Below are 23,479 nucleotides of genomic sequence, written 5' to 3' on the forward strand. Positions count from 1 at the left end.
TGAGCAAACATTTGACAAATTAATTCCCATGGATGATATCAACAATCACCAGCATCACCTCTCCCTATTCTGGTCCTACAAAATCATCATTGATATTAAATTGATATAGTCAGTACTCCCCAGGAAACTAACCAACTTTATTAACTCATCTCCTGGCTGGAAAATACCAGGCATGGCAGAAGAGGAAAATCAGTCCTCTATTGCATACCTCACAACAGCAGTACTCCAAGTTCCATTTATTTGCCAGTAGGTACACCCAAGACCTCGCTAATAGCTACACTGAGACAGACACATGAAACACTTTTGCGAACAAATTCTTTTTTCGTAGATCAATGGGCAGACCACTTAAAAGGAGGAACTGAACAGTATAACCTTCGTAGCTAATGAACAATCAAGCATGGAGTAGGATTACTATGGAACAGTACACAACAAACACAGAAGAAGGTAATACACAAAACAGGTTCTCAAGCTGCCAAGTCCAGTGCACAAGATGTATTCTCTCTGCACTACTAAAGTCATTCTGAAAGAATCCTCAGAATTTACCCCACAAAATTCAATCTGTTCAAAAGATTCAGAAACATTTTCTACCCAAGAAACTACCCAAGGCTACCTACTTAGAGTACACAACTATTCACTTTTGGAGAGCTCAATCCTAGACAAAAAAAACCCACACACAATTATCTTGCAATACCTGCTTATATATGCCTAAGAAAAGCAGGTCACTACGTTTACAGTCCAGGCAGAAAGACTGAAGGCCAGAAGAGAGAACCACCAAAACACATGCTGCAGAACTAATAAGACAGATATCTTCAATGGTGACATCTCAAAAATGGTTATCCTGATATTCCAGTTCAAAGAGTGAATATAGGAACAAGTAACAGAATAGAATCAATGTGAAAAAAACAAACTTTTAAATCCATTTTCTGAAGGAGGCTAACCCTTGCTCTTCTATGGCACTAAGTAAGATCCTGGTGTTTCAAGTCAATCATCTCTTACCAGCTGTCTTTCAAGGTTGAGAAGCCAAATGGTAACAGTAAGAGACAAACTGATATATTTAGTCTCAAAACTTAGACCACAATTCTTCCTCATAGCTCTACAACACAAATTATGTAACATTCTCTTAGTATATAAAGCAACGAGCATGCCACAGCCAAATCTTGTAATCCTAGTGACATTTCCCAAGATGAAAAAAAAAAAAAAATCAAAACCTTAGAGTTTCAAGAATTACATTAATCTCATGCAAAACATCTGAAACTGCATCCTTCTGAACGAATCTATATTGTTTTTATACAATCATTTGACAGACTAAAATCTCAATATTAAGTGGTTTTACTTACTTTTATTTTTAGTTCTTCACTGAAGGGATTCTTGACTGTCAAAAAAAGAGAAAAAAATTAATTCATTCTAGAGTCTGAAAATACTAAAAAGGTATACCAGCACTGTAGCTTTATGACAACATTGTAATCTTTAGATAAAAACAAACAAGTCCATAATGTGACAAATAACAATTAGACAGCTATTAACCTTTGACTTAACTCTGCATTTGATAATGCACTATACTAGCATTTAGGTTAAAGCAGTATCTTGTATATTTGCAAATTTCACAGCTATTTCCATGCAAACAAAACCATGCTTGCCATTTGCCAAACTCTTGCTTTAAAGATGTCAATGTAATTGAGTCCTAATTTGAAGGTTTTATATTTTTTAGTGTCTAGTTTAAAAAAGTAAAACTACTTTTTTTACTAAGCAATAATCCATACAACACAAAGCTGTACAACTCATCAGCATTTTCTGTTTTGACAAGAGTAAGAGATGACACTGACAGCTCAGATGAAAAGTGCAGTGTGACTAAATGACCATTCCTTCCCTTCTAAACAAAACACTTTCCAGAGCTCCTAAAAGCATAACTTTATCTATTATATTCCTCTTGGCTACAAAAATATATTCTTCAAGGAAGAGAAGTTGAAATCAGACAAGTAATTTGTGCTATGCTTCCACTTAAAGACCAACCAGCTGGTAACTGAAAAGGAAGCAATCACCATTAAAGCATATTGTTTTGCCTTTCTAATCTGCACACTCTTCACCCACAGTTTGAGCTCATACAGATATTAACAGTTCTATGTGCTATTCAAACAAGAAATGAAGCTTCTACTGACCATAGTTCACCAAGCACAAAAGCAAAAGAAAAGAAAAATCTATCTTGGGAAACCCGACACAAAATTGAAGGTCTAGGTTGTAAATGTCATCACACTGATGTTGAAAGTACACCAAGAACAGGTAGCACTTGAAAGGGCACACTGCTCCATATACAGTTCTACAAAAAGTAGTTCTTCCAAAAGAAAAAGAGTACTTTCCATTACTTTTAAGTCTGATGCATTTGCATAGAGAATCTGGAAGAAATCTCAGTCTGGGAAGAATTTCATGCATTTTGAAATCCTGCAGTTCAACCTTCTATACCAAGGCATAGTAAAAAACAAGTACCATCTTAAATAGTGTCCAAAATACTTAATTACACACACACCCCCCAGATATTGCAGCTGTTCACACTGCATTTCTGCTTGCATCTGAAGATAACTCAGCAACAGCCTCTGACAGTGTTATCAATGTGACTTCTTATAAGGCACTCCCATGCATAAAGATATTCACAAAACATCAGGAGTTGCCTCCCCAACAGTCAGCTGATTGACAGTATCTTGACTCCTGAACCATAACCATGATTATTAAGCTGATCAGTTAATTTAGTTATAAAGGGGAAAAATAAGAGAAATAAAGGTGGACACACTAGATCAAATTCATGGCAAGATTTCTCATTTAGGAGAAATGGAGAATGCAAAAGAAACTAAGAACCAACTTATAAACCAGGGATCCCCTAACCTTTGCCAAGCATAATCGTATCTGGATGACTAATTGAAAAAAAAATAATAGATTTTATAAACAGAAAAATGAATTGTTTGTAAAACAATGTAATTTTTATTACCTGCACAAACTTCCATGGAGCTCTTGGCAGCAGCCAGATGCTGACTCGCTTCACCTTATTTTTGAAAGGCAAGTTTCAAGTGGGAATGACTACCATTTCATTGCTCCTACATGTAGCAATGGTAAGGAACACCTTTCTACAATTACAACCAATAAATGATGTATAAAACAGTGGGGCAATGAAAATGTTTTCTGTGTGAAAAAGAAAACTTGACTCTCTGAAACTTTGCAAACAACGGTTTGTCGATGTGCCTGAGCTCAGAAGAAAATTAAGCATGCTACCTACCCAACAGCAAGCAGCACTTTAACTTCCTCTGACACAGCAAATGGGAAAAAAAAAAAAAAATACAAACCCACCCAAACACAGGGACAGGTTTTCACAGACATCCAAGTACTTGATTCAGATATCAGATTAATTAAAACTGATAGAAGCAGATGATGTTCAAGTACTCTTGTAAACCAAGCCCTATATCGCTTCCATGATTCATTCCATAGGTGCAAATTCTCAGACACTGCCTACTAGATTATCAAGCTACCAACTTGACAAAGCTTGTATGTATTTCATTCATTAACTCAGCAGAACATTCCCAGTACACTAAACTTGTAATCTAAATAGCCTAAAATAGGATTAGAGAAACACAGCCAAGGCTCTAGATGACTGCCAACCTCCCAGTTTGATCGTTAGTTATCCAGACAGGATAATTATGTAATCATGGTCTCTTCCCAAGGTCAATCTTATTGAGCATACGTGAAATCTTGATTATATGGTTTTAGATTGGAGGGGGTAGGGGAAGGGGGGTGGGGCATGAGACACAACCGTGTACATATTTCAGTATACGCAACATATATTTTAGCACTGACGAAACCCACAGAACAAACAAATGCAGTACTTCCATGCCTGCAAAGGTGCAAACTGAAAACTGTCAGCTGCAATTCTACATACACTAGAACGGTACAGCAATTAAGTGAAGGCAATGGTGGTGCTATACTCAGATCTTCCCTGTATCACAATCCCAGTGTAAAGTCAATCCCACATGTGAGCAACTTCATATTTGGACAAATTAAAACATTGAATTTACAAAGCAATCCAGATCAGTCAATGTTTGCCTCTCCTTCACAAATACATAGTGGTTAAAGTGACCAAAAAAAAGGGCTCTCCTTCAAAATTATCTATCACAAAAATTTAAAAATCCTTGTAAATCATTATTTTAACTCACACTATAGGATTTCCATGAAATGCCTCTGAAGTTAGTGATTTTATGGCAAGTTAATGAGTAGGTGAGATACATTTTATATAAGAAGTTAATATAGTTTAGAAAGCTTAATGCCTTAACAGCCAAGTATGTTAAATGCAACTGCAGCAATTTATCAGCTGCATATGCAATTAACAACTGTTAATCAATCTGCATCTATTTACCACATAACCTTGATTAACTTGAGTTAATAAGGCCACTCCTTAACTACTTCAGTAATTCCTCTGTTCTGAATCCACCCTTCTTTCTTTTGTCCAGGATCTAAGCTCTTAGCAAATCCTCCCACTTGCTCCAGCCACAGATGTTAAAGTTTTCATCTACTCCACCACATTTAAGGTATTTCAATATATTACGTCAACATTATTGGTTCAAAAGGTTTCCTGAGAGTTCATACAATAGATAAGTATAGTTTTAAGGTAACAAGTTCTTGTTCTACCAAACTAAGCATTAATTTAGTAACTAATTACTGAGTTTCTTATGTGAAGCTATCATACTTCCCAGGCTCCTCCTCAATAAGGGTTCAAGACCTGTACCATAGAGCAACAATTACCAGCCTTGAAAGTAGTCTATCAAGCTCACGTTTCTATAACCTTCAAAGAACAAGTTCTCATCTACCTATACTATAAAGCTAAAAACTATCAAGATCATTTTCTAAAACAGGAATCTCCTGACTGATGTCCCAGGGGCTCTTCTCTCCTGATTAGCCAACCAACCAACAACCACATCCACTGCCCTCAAAAAAGGAGGGATGCAACAAACTACCTGGACACGGCAATTTCATTAGCCATTAGAACTCCCCAGACAGCACCAAAACTGAGAAGCATGGCAGTTTTACTCGGCCACATATGAATACTAGCTGCAGGATAAAAAAGCAAGCGTATTCTCATGGAAGAAAAACCTCAAAAACTTGACAAAGGTAACTGTACCAACTTGCCTGAAACACTATAATAGCTAAACATTTTGCATGAAAGTTTGATACACTGGGAGAAGAGCTTTATTCCTGGTAAGGTGTAATGATAATAGGATTCTTTGGCCAGACCTGGAAGGAAACAAAAAGTAAGCACACTAAGGGTCATCATCTTCACATGAAACTTGATTGCAGAACAGGAAGGGATATGCTATTTAAATTCCATTTTTAATAAATGATCTTATTTAAATGCTAGTTAATCAAGAACAAGACGATAAGATTACCAAAAAGCCTGCAAAAGAAATCAAAGCAGCATGCAAATACTGTTCTGGTTAACTGAAAAAACTACTAATGACCCTTAGAAGTAACTAATTTACACATGTTACTGTTGGGACAAGCTGTAAATGTTGACAACTTACTAGAATTCCTCAGAATGGCAGAACTGGTCAGTCTCAAGTAACAAAGGGTCACAGCACAGCTCCAAAGCATTCCAACTAGAACCATCAACACAAATGCATGTACCAAGCCATCTCACAGAGATGCTCAACTTTAGGAATACAAGCACAGTCAGTGTCAACATACAAGGTTAATTTTTGCAAGACTACAGAAGCTTTCATCTTTAAAGTAACAATAAAACCACTCACCACCACCCCCCATTTTCCTCCCTAATACATTGGTAACAATTGCAGACATAGTATTTAGTTTTCTTCAGCAAGACAAACAGGGAGCACAAAGTGGGATTTCTCTTTTTCAAAGCATGGTTTAACAGACATGAAGTTGCAGTCTAATTGCAGACATTCATGAGCACACAAGTCAGCTTTTATAGAGCCTTACTAGTACAAGTTCCAAAGACTGACATAGCTTCACAGGCAGTCATACCTAGAAAGAAGACATGCACAAATAAAAATACCCTTGCTTAGGATATATGCTAGAACTGTATCACTAACATGGTACCAAAATAAGGGATCCAGTTACCTTCCGCTCACCAAATTAGGATGCCAAAAGGTAGCTAGCTAATCCTTCCACTACTGCTATCTCCTAGATGCTGTGGTACTTTGCCCCAAACAGTGTTGCCATTCTTGCAGTTTCAGTATTCAATACACTTCAACAGATAACATCAATACTGAAGCATGAAGGAACAGTCCCACCAGGACAAACCAGGATTCAACTAGCCCAGAATCCTGCCTCCAGCAGCAGCAAGAAGTTTTACTCTTTTCAGAGACACCTGTCCCTAACTGGAGGGGGGAAATCAACAGAACAAAAGTGGCAAAAATGAGTGTCAGAGCGTAAGAATATAAAGTATATGCTGACATTTCAACAGAATATTCTCCCAGTCATAAAAAAATTTGCACCTCAGAAGCTTCCTGAGACAGGCAGAAGTGGCTTTCCCCCCCAAGTTATCAACTCCAATGTATTTTTCCCTACCAATTTGTCTAGTCCCACATTAACCCCAAGCAAGCTTTTAACTTCAGCAACATATGGTCACAGAGTTCCATAACTTAAATGTGCATGTGTGAAAAACCAGTTTCTCTGCTTACTCTGAACTTGCCACTTGTTAACTTGAGAAACTCCTCCTTGTATTAGAGGAGATAGTGAGTAATCAGACCCTATTCACCCTCTCCATAATCCTCATGCCTTTACTTCATTCCTCAGTCTCTTCCTTGGTCCTCACTCTTCCACACTTGAGTCCTATTCCTCCTTGCTATGAAAGCCATACTATGCTTTTGATCATATTGCTACTCTCTGAACTGTTTTGTAGCTCTGCTATGAGCTTTCTGAGGTTGGAGACCACAGTCGGACACTATTCAAAATAAAGGAGCACCATGGATTATTAGTGCCATACTGATACTCTCAAATATATCCTCTCATATATACTTTGTTATCAATTCCTTTCATAAAAAATAGAAAATCCTACCATTGTGTTTCCTTCTTGACCACTACAGAGTATTAAGCTAACATTTTTAACAGAGTCATTGTAATGCCATAATCTATTTCTGAACGTACAGATAATTTGATTTTATAAACAAAAAAGCGACTTTCCAATGCAACTTCCAGGAGCTGCAAAGCCACAGCTGCAGAAACAAGAATGATCCCAATTAACCTGTAAGCACTTAATTTTTCAATGTGGTGATACCAGAAGTGCCAAATACCATCCACACAAGGATTCAGAGACTGTACACTGCAACACACACTTCCAAGTTAGCCACTTGGAATCAGAATCAATGTTCCTCCCTGCAAACAGAAAAGTACTTTTCTCCTCACCACCCACCATGCCACAAGCAGACTAATCCCAAAACAGAAGCAGTATTTTTTCCAAAATTTGTCCTGTAAAGGTATGTTCAGTAAGTGGATAACCTAATACTTTCCATTAGAATTTTTTCTTTGTCAAAAAAAAAAAAAAAAAAAAAAAAATTAGCTGGATAATGTGTTGTTAACAGCAGAAGCAACAATACTGGAAGCACTGCTACCCAAAATGGGCCTTTAGCCCAGCTTTTTTCTACACAACCTTGGAAACAAGTTCTCAATAATTTTACAATCCAGGTACTTTTAACATCAACAATCAGATCTGTAACTTTTTTTCTCTAAGTTTGGGGTCAAGTAATGATTCCACCCAGTGACATACTGTGTATGTGTCAAGGACAATTCTAACATGCTGTCTCTTAAAGCTCCTAAACCTTAAAATGCCAGGAAAAAAAAAAAAACCAAACAAATAAGTTATTACAGGAAATAAATTATTCCAGAGCTCCATCTTTCAAACAGCTTAAATAAAATAATCCTGCCTTTATTCTCCTCTTTGCAATTACTCAACACTAAAAACAAATGAGCAGCTTTGCATGACCTCCATCTCCAGATTATGCTAATTCAGGTAGAAGCCACTTTGAATCAGTAGGCTAAGTCTCTGTGCTTTGATATTAAGACACCAAGTCATATGTCAAGCTGAGCAATTCCTTCACTACAGATCTTCTTTGTGTGCTTTGGAAAAAGTTTTTATAGTTCTAAATCAGTACACCATTACAGTTTGAATCGTCCTTGGCCATACCAATTTTGAATGGCAGCACAATCTACCACAGGGATTTGAGAATTCTAAAAAAACCTAAATCTTTCCTTAACATCAAGTCAGTTTTTCAACTTCCTCAGTTTAGAGAGCTTTTAATGCTCATTCTTCCCCAGTATCATTTGAATTCATTCTGTTTGTCAATAGGTGATATAAGCGTTGATGATATAACTAAATTATTTCATAATCTCTTTTTTGACAAAACCCACCTCTAAAAGAATTAAAACTATCATATTTGGGATAGACATTTCAGTTCAGACACATTCTCTTTCAGCCCTGAAAATATCAGTCTTCATTATTGTAAGTAAAAGGGTAAGAAATACCAGAATTTCTCTTTGGAGCTCTTCACTGCTTCTTAAAAAAACCTCTCCATATTTTAGCTGTATCACCCTTTCTAAAAATGCTTAAATCTAGTCCTGCCTATTTAAATACTGGTTAGAAAAGACCTGAATGTTGAAAGATGCTCTCAAGAGTCCTGTCAATTCGGTCCATATTTAAGAAGAGACACTAAAGTTTTGGGAGAGCTTCTCACCAGATTATTCAGTTTCACTAGGATAAAAATACTTGTTTCATTCTAGTACCTGTATTAATGACTGAAAACCTAGAATAAATTTTGTGCTTAAAAGATTAAAGTAAAATATTTTAATCTGTGTAGTGCCTGTAGATATCCCAGTACTGTGAAACTGAAAGAATAGTTGGTTCTAAGTCAGTTCTTCAGAACATCACCTTTTTTAAGCAAAAAGCCTTATAAAATAAATCCAGAACTGAAAGCTGCCAAAACATCAGAGCTGACTTCAGAAGTTTTCACTATATTATTGCCACATTCACTCCATGAATACTGCTGCCAGCTAGAATCTACCGCATCAAAGTGCCCATTCCAAACAGAGATGATACCTCAAACTAACACCTACAAATACTAACAGAGAGGCTGCCTTTCCTTCTTTCTGGTCTCCCATTTCCTAAAGATCACCATCAACCACAGCAAGACTCAGGGAAGAAAAACACCTACAGAGCTATAGTACAGACACTGCTTGTTTCAAAAGCAAGAATGTGCAACCTGCCTGTACATATGAAAAAACCATGGAAGTTCACTTTTTCTACTAGCAGACCCTGTGAAAATAACTGTATGCAATATATGAAGGAACAGGTAAATGAGCCCAAACAAGAACCAATGCAGCCACACCAAGAAACAGAACAAGCTTGAGAACACTATTGGCAAGAAAACAAAACTGCATTTTCATTCCCCAACTCGAGGGAAATTAACCAGACAGGTTAAGAAATTTGGGCAGAAAAGGCTCAGGCAGTGTTTCATACCCCTAACTCAGGAGTGGGGGGTGTCATCAGAAGTAGCAAGTGCCAGTCACCAAACACTCCAGACTGTACTTCCAGTGGCTACGCCCACCCAGGAACTGGTTTTCACCCCAAATTCTATCTCCCCTATGCCTCCATTAATCTCAGTGAAGCATACTCAGTACAAGAGCACACTTAGGCAAGAGCACATTAAGCTGCTTGGTTATTTACAACATCATTTTTCATTATCTGTATTTGGGGAAAGGTAAAACAATTCTTACAATGAAGTATTCTCTTCTCCAGTTTTATTTTCTACCAATGTAAGGAAATGGTTTATAGCAACGGAATTTGCACACAGCCCCTTTTACATTATATTACAAAACATTACATTTCAATGAAGAAACAGCTGTCTCTGTTCTATAAGGAAAAATGGCTCAGAAGTGCATTTGCCATGCATTGTACAATTAGGTAATATTACATTCCTTGCACACATATACACACAGTCTCCATTATAGGCTAGTGTTTAAATGTTTTTTCTTAAAGAAAAAACCCAACACACTAAGACTGCTTTTATCAGCAGTTGCAAAACATCACCAGGAGAAACGTTAAGACTGAAGACACCTACCCGCATTTTACAATGGGTAGAGAATACCTTCACTTGCAAGAGAACTGGAATAGGCTTCTGAAATAGCTCTTCTCCCTTCCTCTGTGCTCCTTCCCAAATATTTTAGGTTCTTATACTTTAAGGTCAAAAAACACCCATGACTTCAATAAATGAACACAAATGAAAAAAAAACCCACAAAGATATTCAGAAGCAGGGGAAACTCCACCTTGAAAATATGGCAACACCAGCAGCTCCATGTTAAATTAGGAAGTGGTCTGCTTCCCTCAAACTCCAAAGTTGAAGATGGAAAACAAACTCATAAAGCAAGTGTTATTAAAACACAGAGGGTTTAAGAATCAATGTGAATCTGCAATTAAATATTAAATCTACTGTCATTGCCATGGGGCCCAGGCTGGATAGAAACACTCCTGTGATCTCGTACAAGCAGGAAGGATTCCTGTAAAAATACCCACTTATAACCTCTCCTTCCAGGCAGACTTCAGTTACAAAGTATTAGTAATATACTATAATAGTATGAACAGTTTACAGCATCCAAAGATAACATTCAAATGGAGAACACTAACAGGAGAACTCTGAAGAGAGACCCTCAATCATGACAGCAAATGCACTAACAAAGTCAAGATAAAGATCACATAGGGATTTTTCATACTTAAAACTGGGCTTCTGCTGTGCCTCTGTCCTTTTAACCATTCAGCGCACATTGGTCTATCACTGCTTGCTGCACCAAGAGCAGGAGAACTACCGAACAATGATCAATACAAAGCCTGAACACGGCAGTAAAACTCTGAAAACAGGTGCCCTAGTGTATCCTAAGGAGAAAAAAGAGCTTACTCTATGCAAGACATACAGAGGTAGCTGCTAGCAGGTCTCCTGTGATGACAAAGATGAGCTTTCACAGAGGAAGGAGCAGCCAGCTTACCACAAGTATCCATATTAGCTAAATAGAAGAAGGAAAACTGCCCACCACACATAGCAGAAGTTTGCAGAGCTCAAAACCAGGATGAGCGCAGCAGTAATTCAAGACATAATACCACTTGACTGGAAGTGAGTAAAAGTAGGCAGTATTCAGCAACTTCCGTTTTTACTCAGCTGGACTAAGACTCTGAAGAGTTGGCTAACCTTCCAGGCTGTCCACCATACCAGCTGCATTTTGTTTGATAGCAGAAACTGGCTGGTTCAAATCAAAATTATTATCTGAAGGGAACAACTGGACTACCACACAGCTATACATCACCATTATCCTTATACACATGCCTTGCCATGGCTCCTATACTCAGCTGAAGAGTCTGCTTGAACTAAGGCTTCCAATATTGTTATCATAATTGTTTATTAATTAAACAGGTTATGCCTATTAGTTAAAGGGTTACATCATCAGCTCATAGGTTAAGCTGACGCATCTTCTAGCAGTACTGTGTGCACTTCTCCTGAGCCAGGTGGATCTAGAGAGAATAAAGAACCTATCTTGGCAAGAAACTCATCTGCTGTACAGAAACAGCAAAAAAAGAGGATGGAAAGGAAGAACAAGTGACTCTTACTGAGATATCAAACACCGGGGACAATAAAACCTTACCACACCATTGACTATTTGTAGATACATGAAAACTCTGTAGTATGTAAGTCACTACTACTTAGTAGTACAAAGCTAGGTGCTTGTACAAAACAAGATCTGAACTCTCCTTCCTCAAACCATTTATGTCATGCTTAAGGAAGTATAGCTGGCCATATAGCTAACAGTTTGATGCCAGGGTTTGTCTAAGAAGCTCAGTACATTCCCATCTCCTGAATGGCAAAGGACGTCACATGCTAATTCATTCCCTTACAGAAGGGATACGCAGACTCTGTTTGGCCTTTGGTCCTCAAATCACCATGACCAGGTCTGCTACTTTCATGCAATTTCCCTCCACAGTTTGCTCTTCCTCCAAAGGAATTACTTTAATACTACACATCCTATAGAGAGGAATAAAACAAGTCTGGATTTAACATCCCATTGTTTTTTTTTCCCCTACTTCATGTGCACTTGTACTCAATCTGCACATTTTTGTTGTTAGTTCATAAGCAGCAACTGTAGCTGAAGGTCAAGAGAAAGAATACAGTAAAGTTATAAATCAAAAAATGCATTAGCCATTGCATTATCCAATGCCAAAGTACATAGACACATTAGTGCTCAATATAAACAAGCTAAAAAAAACATCTACAGCATTTCTGCAGGGAGTACCACCTTTGATGGAAGTCAAACTTTGAACAGACACTGGTCATAATACACCTAGGATCACCAAGTCAGACTGTGCATATACATCTGCCCATTCTGAATGAATGAGCTCTCAGGAGTACTTAAAAGGCTGGTATTTCTGGTTTTCAATGAGAAATGAAAAACAACTAGCTCAAAGGACACTGCACAGACAGTACAACAGTATGGCTCTTTCAGATGTTCTCAACACTCCATTTTATTTTTTTTCCTAAGTTTATAGCAAACACATGTTCATTTTGATATTATTCACAAAATATGAAGTACCCAAACATGAATATATCCTTTAGATACAGCTCAGATTACCCATTTCCCACAGTGATTTAGGAACACCTTTATCCAAAACTGCTTTTGCATAAGCAGTACTTCACATGCTTACAGATAAGAGAAACAAAACCCCAAAACAAGTAGTGAGACTAGTTCCTTCTCCAGAAGGAAACCTGCATCTCTAACCTCATTTTGTCAGGTAGACAAAGTCTCCCCAAGACAGCACAAAGTTCCTTTGACAAAAAAAAAAACAAAACAAACAAAAAAAACCCCCACACCTTTCCAGCTTTTTCCTTGAAACACACTATGCCTCTCACCTCCAGAAGCTTCCTTGGTTCATACATCAGGTGCAAACCAATACAAAACCAGACTAAGATGAACCTGACATCACACTCTCCTCTTCTTTTCAAGATCCCACCAAGGAATTTCGTAAATCATTTTCTCTTATTTACAAAGTAACAGTAAACTCTTTCCAAGGAATTTGCAAGAATGAGAAACTGCACAAGCAAGACTGCCAGACAGGCCCCTCCCCAATCATTCGGTTTGACTGTGGATTTCCATAGCCTGAGTGAGGCCTCTCAGGGGTTTGTCACACATGCACCACCCAGTCTGTCACTCAAAAAAATTAACAAATACCCTCTTTGGTGGTCTGAAGCATACACCTGAAAAAGAACAAACAGCCCACTGAACTTTTAGATATAGGTCAAATGCCAGAGACGAACAGAAAATTTCATGATGAATGTTTTACCATTTCCCAGAAAATATCCTGCGAATTAAAAAAAAAACCAAACCACCACACACCACAACCAAGAGCTGTTTCAGGCAACACTAACACAAAAAAAACAAAACAAAAAAACCAACCAAACCACACAACTACCTTTTGATATCTGAAATCCCTCATTCACAGTAAATGCTCCATTGGTCAATATCTATTGACAGGTTTCAGATTCGTTCTAGCTAGACTTTTGCTCTCTATGACCAACAAAATCTAAACATTCAGCTAAAAATTTGTTTGATGAAGTTGTGCTGTGAGACACAGGAACACTGGACATAAGGGGTTCACGTTGGGCAGCTTGATGATACTGAACAGACTCTGGGATAAGTATTATTGAATGAGTGTGCTGTGGAATGTTTTATCGTATAACTACATAGTGAGATGACAAGTATTGAGGGGACAGATGGTTAAGGTGAGTGGCTTTGATACACAGCCTATTGAAAACATCCAAAAGCTAACATAAGTGGTTATGAAGTTAATGGACAGTCTGAGGCTTCTCCAATAAGCAATTCAGAGATTTAATTGACCTTCAAAGAAACACTTTTCTGTGGAGAAAAGGAAAATTAAGATCCAGATGTGGCCTTAAAAATCTAGTCCGGAGTAACACTACATTTATCCAACTCATCCCAGCAGTCCTCTCATGATGAAGTTCAGTTGACTACCTAGCAAGGACAGGCTGATGCTGCGTTTACCCAAGACACCATGAGTTCAAGTATAAAAGTTTCTTGTACTTTTTCAACACAGAAAAGGTTAAGGGGATGTGACCTATATATAAGCCCTGTATTAAGACTTAATTGAATAAAGGCAGTGTGAAGGAAGTCTTACTATGTATATAAAAAAGTGTTTTCTAACAAGCCACCTTCCAATTTTTAATTAAGCAAATGGCCTTCTCTAAGACAGAGGAAAAACTGGCCTAGCAATTGGTTTACAATTCTTCATTTATGAACAGACCTATTTCTTACTTACCCAGGACAGCATCACTAGAATTCAATGCATCTTGTAGATTACTTAGTAAGTTTTAATGCCACTTAAATTCAATATTAGACCTCTCTTTTTAAGCCCCTACCTCTTTTTCTCCCCACATTAAACAGTCTTCTATATCAATTCAGTCTGTCACTCAGAGTTCATTTAAAGCAGCCGAAGGAATTTAAGACTCTAAAAAGGGCAGCTTTATTCAAAATACCTGTGTTACAATACAACCCTCAGTAAGCAGAAAATTTGATCCTTTCCTCTGCAAAAAGAAGACTTCATCTCTGCACAACACCAGACATAACAGCACATCTCCTCCAACAAACTAGCCCCAGCAGGCACACCGCATTTGCCTGTTTCACATTTAGCATGCATCCACACTCACTTGCTCCTTACCCTCTCACCCTCCACAGTAGACCGCAAACACACAGCAGAGAAGAGAAACAGCACTAAATAGCATTGTGGATAGTATAGGACTCAACATCAGATGTTATAAACTGGAGCAAACCTTCTACACAGAAGGAACCTATATGAGACCAGCTTTAAGTTGTGCAGTGGTTCTTCGATCTGTCCTTGCATCCATCAGTATGCTGCTTTCCATCAGTAACACCACTCCTTTTCCAAGTTTTTCTAAATCAGAATTCCTCAGTGGACAGAAGCCATCATGGTTATTTTGATCAGTGACAGAGTTACACCATGACCTCATTTATTACAATCACAGCAAAGGCATTGCCACCTTCTCCCACAACTCTACACCTACCAGCAACAACAGTAGGAGCCAAGAAAGGAAGAGCAAGGACAAAGATACTACTACTGAAGTTCTTAGCAAACACGCGAGTCCCCTGAAAAATCACTTTTTCTTCTTAATATACCTTGATTTCACAATCCCTCAACCAGTCAACTTACTCCCCTCAACCTACCACAAAGCACAACAGAAAACTAATTTTACCAGAGAATACAAATACCTAGAAGAACTTTAAAGGTGTAAGGAATATATGCCTCATGATTACACTGGACTCTGTGCTTCTCCACAGCACTGGAACAGCACTTTCGTCAACAAAAACTGATGTACTTGCTTAATTTACTTGCCTAAGCTTTTCTGTTAAGTGACCAAACAACTTTCTCAAACAGCAGCTCTGGCCTGTTCACACGTTCATGCTATTTCTGAAGCAGAAGTCTAGAAGCATGACAGGGATCTGTTGGGTATGATGCTAGCACTCCTGCCAGCTTAGCTGGGTTAGCAATCAAGCCAAAGTTTTGCGACCTACTACTCCCAGATGAAACACAGATGTCAACAGGAGTTAAATGTAAATGATTTTTTTAGAAACACAATTGGTCCCCAGGAATAGCAAGACTGCAGGCCTGATTCTCCTCTCATACTGGGATACTTTATTAAACAGTGCAAAGCGGGGCTCCTACAATGCTAAATTTAAGTCCTTAGGTATCATGGGCTCTTCCTTAACATCCATTATCGCTGTATGCATCTGTCCTAAGCAGAAAGAAGTCTGCATTGCACTTGAAGAACACTATTAGAGTTGGCAGAGGTTCTTAACAGAAGAAACACAAGTTTGCTTTCCCACTCCTTTCTAATCTGCAATGCTTTATAAACATGGAAAAGCTGCAACCAGATCTGCTTTCAGGTCCTAGATCACCTGTAACTTTCTCAGATCAGAAACCAAATTTTCTTTTGAGAAAACTACCATGCGCTATGGAATGGAGTGCAAACTTTCCATTAGTTTTTTATACCTAGCGAAAACAGATCCTGCCAGAGCTCTTCTGCATCCCTGCTCCGCAGGCAAGCAATTTTAGTTCCAATTTCCCATGACTTACTTCACAAAAAAGCATAGCCTACAACAGGAACGTTGAAAAAAGGTCATTGTAAGAATATCTAAAGTCATGGCATAAGGAAAGTTTTGTACACATCTGCAAACAGCAGCACATTTAAGGTATGAATGCCAAGTTAGTTAGTTCTAAATATTCTGAACAAAGTATCAAACATCGCTATTTCCCTAAAAACAGGAATTCTGAAGTTACATAATTTTTGTTTCAAATACTGATGAGCAATTTTCATTATTTATACTTTATACTACAGATCTGCTGCAAAGGCAAATAGACTGTTTATTATCCTTTAGGAAGGACTTGAAGTTGTCAGCTAAGGTGAACTATTTCACACTACGTAACAATTATTTGGACTTTCCTGGGTACAGGTCTCAGCTAAATTTGTTCTGCATTTTTAAGAGTTATTTCTGATATACCATAAGGAAGACTAGAGTTCAAAAAGGTCAAGGATCCTAAGGAAATTTAACTATTCTGCCTGGCTTTACCTTACAAAGGCAGCCTAGGGGTTTTTTTTATCTACTGATCTTGATCCAAAACTTACCAAACCACAGAAGTGAGATCAGCTACAAGAGAGATTAGTCTTTAAGATGTACATCAGGATTTTCTTTTGTATCACCTAGATGAGAAATACTTGCTGACTAGAGTTTAAAGCAATATACAGAAAGTGAAACAGAGCTATATGCTAACATGTCAATAGAAGAAGTTGTTATATTGTCAAATACAAGTCAGAGTATCACTTGCAAAGCACAAGCAACATTAATAGCCACACAACACAGGAATTTAATTTTGCTTCCTCCCTTTACTATCTTCTCTTCTATAAATATTCCTTATCCAGAATTCATTTTCTTCCATTGAAGCCAACACTGTCAAGAAGATAGACTCTCCTGAGAAAGTGATCTTAGAAGGCAAGTAGATTTGTAACAGTTATCTGTGAAATACCACAGCACCTTAATAGTAATTTGCAGGCCCGTGAGCGCAACAGTCATCTTCTTGTCTTTCATACAGCAAGTCTAACTTCTTAACAATGAAACACCCTGCATAAAATTCCATAGAAGTTTTAACACCTGAGAGATTTAAAAATCGAGAACAAAGGAACATCAATAGAATAGAATTAAACTCTTAGAATTGTGATTTGCATAAGCTTCCACTTGCAATATACACGACTGCTAAGTCTACCTGAATTAACATTTCAAAAACACAAGTTGTAGCAAATATAGTAAGGATTATCCTCCTAGCAGTTGTTTTGTAACAAGTATCATAGAAAGACCGAAACTACTAGCAAGAGATGTCACTTTCAAAAGCCTCTCCTAATAAGATTTTAAACAAGACCTACCTAAAGTTTAAACATTACTTTTTGTTGGTGGTGGTTTTTCACAAATCAACTACTCCCCAGGCAAAGTACTGGAGCAGAAACAGTGAGAGTAACTTAAACACAACCTATTTCATATCACAACCTTAAACGTAGTACTAGTGCCCTCATCTTTCAGAAAGTAAACAAGACCTGAAAGCAACATCTACTGATCCGATATCATTAACAACTTTCCATGAAAAATAACTTTAGAACTAACTCCCAGGAGCAGCTACCCGAGATGCTCACAATAACATTACAAAACAAAACCAAAGAAGTTGGAAGAGATACCCAACTCTTCAGGGTCTGAAGAACCCTAAGGAAGTAGACTAAAGTCAAACCTACCATTTTCCTGACAAAATACTATGCTGGCTTGGCAAGAAGTTGATAGAATTCCATGGTATTTTGAAGGCAGGTGCAAGCAAAACATGCTTTACAGCCAGAGCCTCATGAATGAGGCTACCAGCACCAAGCCCACGCCCCCCACCATGACCTTTCTTTTCACATCCAACACTGTCAGAGATAGCAAGCACAATGTGCGCCTATGCATTAGTTGGTCTTTTATGTAAACATAAAAAGTAGTTTAATATCAACAGTTTTAAGATGCTTTAGAAAAAGCCCCATAGATATTTATCTGCATTTTAGACAGCTAAATGCATAAAAACCTTACCTCAAGTGACCATATGTAGGTTAGATACAGAAGAATTAGCCCAATTCTGATTTGCCTTTGAACATTTTATGCCGCATGTGCAGAAAAACTAAAGGACTTCATAGCTATTTCAGAGCTCTGAGTAAGAAATCATTTGAACATTATGCATGATAGAAGCGACAATCCTCTTCTGAATCTTCTCATCTATATTATTTTAGCTGGCCTAAATTCAGCCCCAACACCTAGTTTTAAGCCTCCCCCATTACATGCACCTCCTCCTTCTCAGATTACAGCCCGACAAATACTGTAAATGCCAATATTGGGTGTACAATACAAGACAGGGTTCTTTCCCTTCCCAGTAGCAATCAGTCTTTATTGGCCTGTCTTGTCTGTTCTTGCCTGATCTACAGACCTACCATATTTTTGTTGCATGTGCCCATTTGAGAAGTAAGAATTTAGTGAGCATGTGCTGAGCATATGGGCAAGGTAATTCCCTGCTCATTCCCACATTACTTAGAAGAAGCAGCCTGCTCCTCTTCCTATCAAAGAAGCTAGCCACAAATCCTGCTGTTTGCTTCTTCCAATGGGTACTATTCCCACTATTCCCATTTGTTACATTGCAAAGCCCAGGGCTGTGACAAAGGACAGATGAAACGTGAGTGCCACTGACAGAACAAATCTTCAGGAAATCCACTTTCAGGAGCTCCACTGAAAACAGAACAATTAAGAACAGGCCAAGAACTGGCTTAACTGGACTACCAAGCAACACTGGGCTACCAGACCATTGGCTGGGCAGCCTAGCCTAAGCAAAACAGCAGAAGAGAACAATTTTCCCTGTATATCAGTTCCAGCTGGGTTAGCTTTTTAAGAGCAATATACTCAACACAGTGATCCCACATGCTCTATAGGGAAGTTCACACATTCAAAACAAAGTTTTCTTCCAAGACAAAAAGTTCAGAGTGGCCTTCTTTCCACAGTATTGCTATCTGCATAGCTGAGACATTCAGCTTTATCAATCAGCATGGCAGGCAACTTTTAACTCAACCACTGAATTTGACAGTCAGAAAGTTTACCCCAGCAGGCTGACAGACCTACCTTCTGCCCTATTAAAATCATCAGATTTTAAGATTAGGGAGAAAAAAAAATTTAATAAATGTTTGTAGAATTACACAGCTTATACATAAATTTTCTTATGTACTGATGTCTCTAGCAGCTATGGCCAGAAGTTAACCACAGAATATGAGTATGAGTAGTCCCAACAGACACACTACACTGTATCTAATTTTAGCCCACCTGCATATGTTCACTGCCTTCCCAAAAACCAAGACTAAACAGTAGTTAAGAGCCACGTGGACAGCTATGAAACCATTGCAAATGTTTAAGTCCTTGCTGCCATTGTCCCTCCTAAACACTAAATCCTTTACTGCCCCCCCCCCCCCCAAGCACAAAATAGAATTAAGAACTAGTCTGCTACCATAATGTAATGAATAACGTTCGAATGGGAGGGAAAAAAAAAAAAAAAAAAGAAAAAAACCAACCCACACTGCTATTTCTGCCCTGTGACATCTAGCAGATCCCAATCTAGCAGCAGGATCACTCCTTACAAGGCACTGTATACATGCCCACACACAAGTACATAAATCCGCTACTATCTATATGAAGAAATACATGCACGTGCATACACCCTAAACGCCTTCCTCAACCATTTCAAGAAAAATGCACATCCCCAAGGACATTCTAATGCTCTCACGTCCCAAAATTAGCTTTTTGCATAATTTTCATTGCTCCTGATGAGAAATTAAGATAGTAATGGCATGATTTTTCTTTCTGATGTTAGAATCTCCACTGTCCATTTCAGAGCAGCCAAGAATTGAATTAGCATGAATCACCACCCTTAGGTGGTACGTTTCCATTTTCGTATGCTTTGTGACTAGAAAATGGTAGTTTCTAAAACCATTCCAAGAAGTTACTTTCACATATTAAAGAAGCTCCCAAGTAATTCAGGATTAAAAAAAGAATGAAATTCAAACTAAAGCACAATGGTATTTCATGTACAAAAACATACTCTCCACTAAATTTAGAAAAGAGTACTTATTAGAAAACAACACACAACAGGTCCAGCATTCACTGCACAAAGTTCATTGTAGTGTGTAACATCATCACAACCTAGCATCCTTTTCAAGCCTCAGTACACATAAATGAAAACAACCTGCTTTATTACCAAACAACTACAGTCAAATCTTAGCCCTGCTAAGATTCTGCTAGGAATCCCAGGTATCTAGACGTGCATAATTACTTCTGTGAGACCAGCATAAAGCCTTAACTCATCAATTCTGTATTAACCATATATCTGCTGTATTGAACAGAACACATAAAATTGCTTTGTGAAGAAAACATGCTAGAAAACAAGGTATCAACAGATTACGGCAGGGATGCCAGGATTTGAGTTTATCCTCAAATGTCTTGCAAGCTCATTATACCAGCTGGCAAGGTATAATACTTAAGGAGAGACAAGTCCTCTGCGCTCCATCCTACGTAGAAAGATTATACCAAGGTGGAACCCAGAACTGCTCACTAAGGGATGTCTGGGAACGCAAAGGTGAATTAACAGTTGTATACCCAATTGCAGAAAGAAACTGCTCTTACCCTTCACCTAATACTTACTGTTGGCTCCCACATCCTCAGCTACTCCAGAACCTCTCATTCTCAGGTATGTGAATCCCAGTATCAGAAAGAACAAGCATGCAGCAGTTAAGAGGAACATGGACAGGTAATGTGCACTGAAGCCTCCAGTGGTGGATACCTCCTCTCTTTTGAACTGTTGGAGAAGCTCCTCCTCGGGCTCTGAGAGATTCTTCTTGTAGGTGTTTTTCAGGTAGGTATGATTTGAACCCGTATGATTGGAGTGGTTGAGTCTAAGGGAGGAGGTGGTTCCACCCGGGGGAAGGCTGTTGGTAGCTGAATAGATCCTGGATTCGACATTATAGCTACCGGCAGCACCGCTGAGAACGTGATTATTGGTCGCTTTCCTAACGGTGCCTGAAGGGTCAGTGATTTTACCGCTGTCCACCTCCGTGAGCGGCGGTGGCAGCAACAACACCGGAGGGGATTTCTTAGGTAGGCCGATACGGTATCTGGGGCTGGGAGGACCAGAGTCCAGATTTTCACATCCTCCTCCTCCTCCTCCCCCCGCCGCCGCCGCCTCCTCCTCCTCCTCCCGATTCCTGCCCCTGTCTAGACTCCCGGCAGCCGCCGCCGCCCTGTCATTCGTTACGACTACAGCAGCACCGCAGCCTCCGCCAGCCCTTTCTTGGCCCGTCTCCATCACGCCAGCGCCGGCTGCAGCGCATTTGCCTGTTATGAATGGAGCAGGCGACTTGCTGAGGCTCCGTCTGGGCCGGCGAACCGCCGCCTCCTCCTTCGGTACCTGCTGCCTGGCCCTCGCCCCCGCCGCCTCCTCCTCCTCCGAGTCGGAGTACTTGTCCCTGCTGCCGCCGCCGTAGGGGAGGAGCCGGTTACCGTTCACGGTCCGGTTCTTCCACCGCTGCTGCTCGCTCTCCGCCTCCTCCTCCTCCTCTTCGTCGTCCTCCTCCCCCTCTTCCTCGTCGCCGTCCCCGGGCCCCCTCACGCCCTGAGCCGCCGCCGCTCTCCTGGCCGCCGCCCCCCACCAGGCGCTGGGCTTCCGCCTGGCCGCCTCCTCCGGGGGGGAGCCGCTACTCACGCCGCCGGCGCCGTGGGGGGCGGCGGGCCTCGGGCCGCGGAAGAGGGGTGAAGCCCGCTCCCTCCGGCCGCCGGCGCCGGCCTGGCTCCGGGGGCTGGTTTCCACATCCGACTCGTCCGAGCTGAAGCCCAGCAGCACTTTGCCGCCCACGGCGGGGGCTGCCGCGCGGCTCCGGCCGCTCCCGGCGGCGGCCCCGGGGAGGTAGGGGTGCTCGGCGCCCGCCAGCCGCGCGCCCACGCCCGGGGCCGCCCGCCCGGGGCCGCCGCCGCCCGGCGCCGCTCCGGCCCCCGTGTTATTGTTGTTGCTGTTCCGGGTCTTGCTGGCGCCGCCGCGGGCCCCGGCCCGCTCGTCCTCGCGCAGCTTCTTCAGCTTCTTCAGGTAGACGGGCCGGGTGCTCTCGGTGACCGGCCCCGGGGAGAAGCCGAAGCGCCTCAGCTCCGAGAAGAGCTCCTCGTCCGTGAGCTGCGCGGCCGTCGCCATTTTCCGCTCGCCCCGCCGCCGCGGCGTTTCCTACCCACGCGCCGCGCCGCGCTCCCCGCCGGAACTGACGCGTGCGCACTCGGCTGTGGCCTAGACCTGCCTGTCACCCCGCGGGCGCCGCCCGACGGGGCCGGACGGGGGAAGGGGGAGGCGGGGCCTGGCGCGGCGGCGGGAGCGGCGGCGGCCGCACGTACCCCGGCGGGCCGAGGAGCCGGAGCGAGAGGGGCAGATCCAGTCGGAAAGGCGCTGTAAACAGACGTGGAGAGGCGGCCGCTCGCTGAACGCCCCGTTACCTGCGGACAGACGGCAGTGGGAAGCGTCGGACCGGGCACCAGTCAGCACCCTGTGGTCACAGACCCGGCCTGACGATTCGGCCTGAGGGGAGCCGAAGAGCCCACGGCCCGCCTCGCCCGGGCCCGGGCCCACGGTGGCAGGCGGTGCGCTCGCTTCCAGCCGTGCGCTGGCTCGTTTTTCTCTCTCAGGAAGGTCCGGCATCGGGGCATCACGGCGGCGAGGGGACGGGGGAAGCGTGGCGGCGTGGACGCTCTGGGGAGCTGCAGCCTCCCTGGCAGCGGCTGAGCGCCGCCCTCGTCAAGTCTGCAGCGGCCTGGATGTGTTTTGCTCTTTTCTTTGGGAAAATACGGCCTTTGCAATGTACTGCAGTTGAAACTGTCTGCCTAGCTATATACAGAAACGCGTGCTTCTCAAAGTGGTTGTGCCTATATAAAAGAGGTGTCATATGGGCGTTTCTCAGAGCGTGAGGTGTGCGCTGGCACTTCTGAATTGGCCCTTTGGCCACGGGACCTCATGTGGAGGCTTCAAAATCTCCTTCTGACCTCTGCATTCCTATCCACCGCAAATGACAAAACTCTGGGCTTACCTACTGCTTATCACATCATAAATGCAGGAGGCTGAGTCTCCATTTTGACCTAACTCTGACTGGCCTTACAACACCACGCGCAGAAGTGGTCCAGAAACAAGATCCAGCTGCAGAACTTTCCCCCTCCCAGTCTGCTGCAGTGAGGGTATTGTGGATGTGCCCCGCTGATGTCAAAGCTGAAGTTGCTAATCTTGTTATT

General features: G+C 41.1%; 1 protein-coding gene across 2 annotated transcripts in view; it reads right to left on the reverse strand.

The window, feature by feature from the left end:
- LEMD3 (LEM domain containing 3) overlaps window positions 1–22,478 on the reverse strand; it is a 51,487-nt gene extending 29,009 nt beyond the window's left edge. For both annotated transcript variants that reach the window (XR_005931478.1, XM_030002779.1), the window contains exons 1-2: window positions 20,864–22,478; window positions 1,338–1,372 (exon numbers count right to left, since the gene is read on the reverse strand). Coding sequence is in view for 1 of the 2 variants with exons in the window: in XM_030002779.1 (XP_029858639.1) it covers window positions 1,338–1,372; window positions 20,864–22,400 (1,572 nt within the window). In the remaining variant the exon portion in view is untranslated. The remainder of the gene's footprint in view (window positions 1–1,337; window positions 1,373–20,863) is intronic.
- Between the last annotated feature and the right edge of the window lie 1,001 nt (window positions 22,479–23,479).

The sequence above is a fragment of the Aquila chrysaetos genome, chromosome 26 (genome assembly GCF_900496995.4).
Source record: "Aquila chrysaetos chrysaetos chromosome 26, bAquChr1.4, whole genome shotgun sequence".
NCBI lineage: Eukaryota > Metazoa > Chordata > Aves > Accipitriformes > Accipitridae > Aquila > Aquila chrysaetos.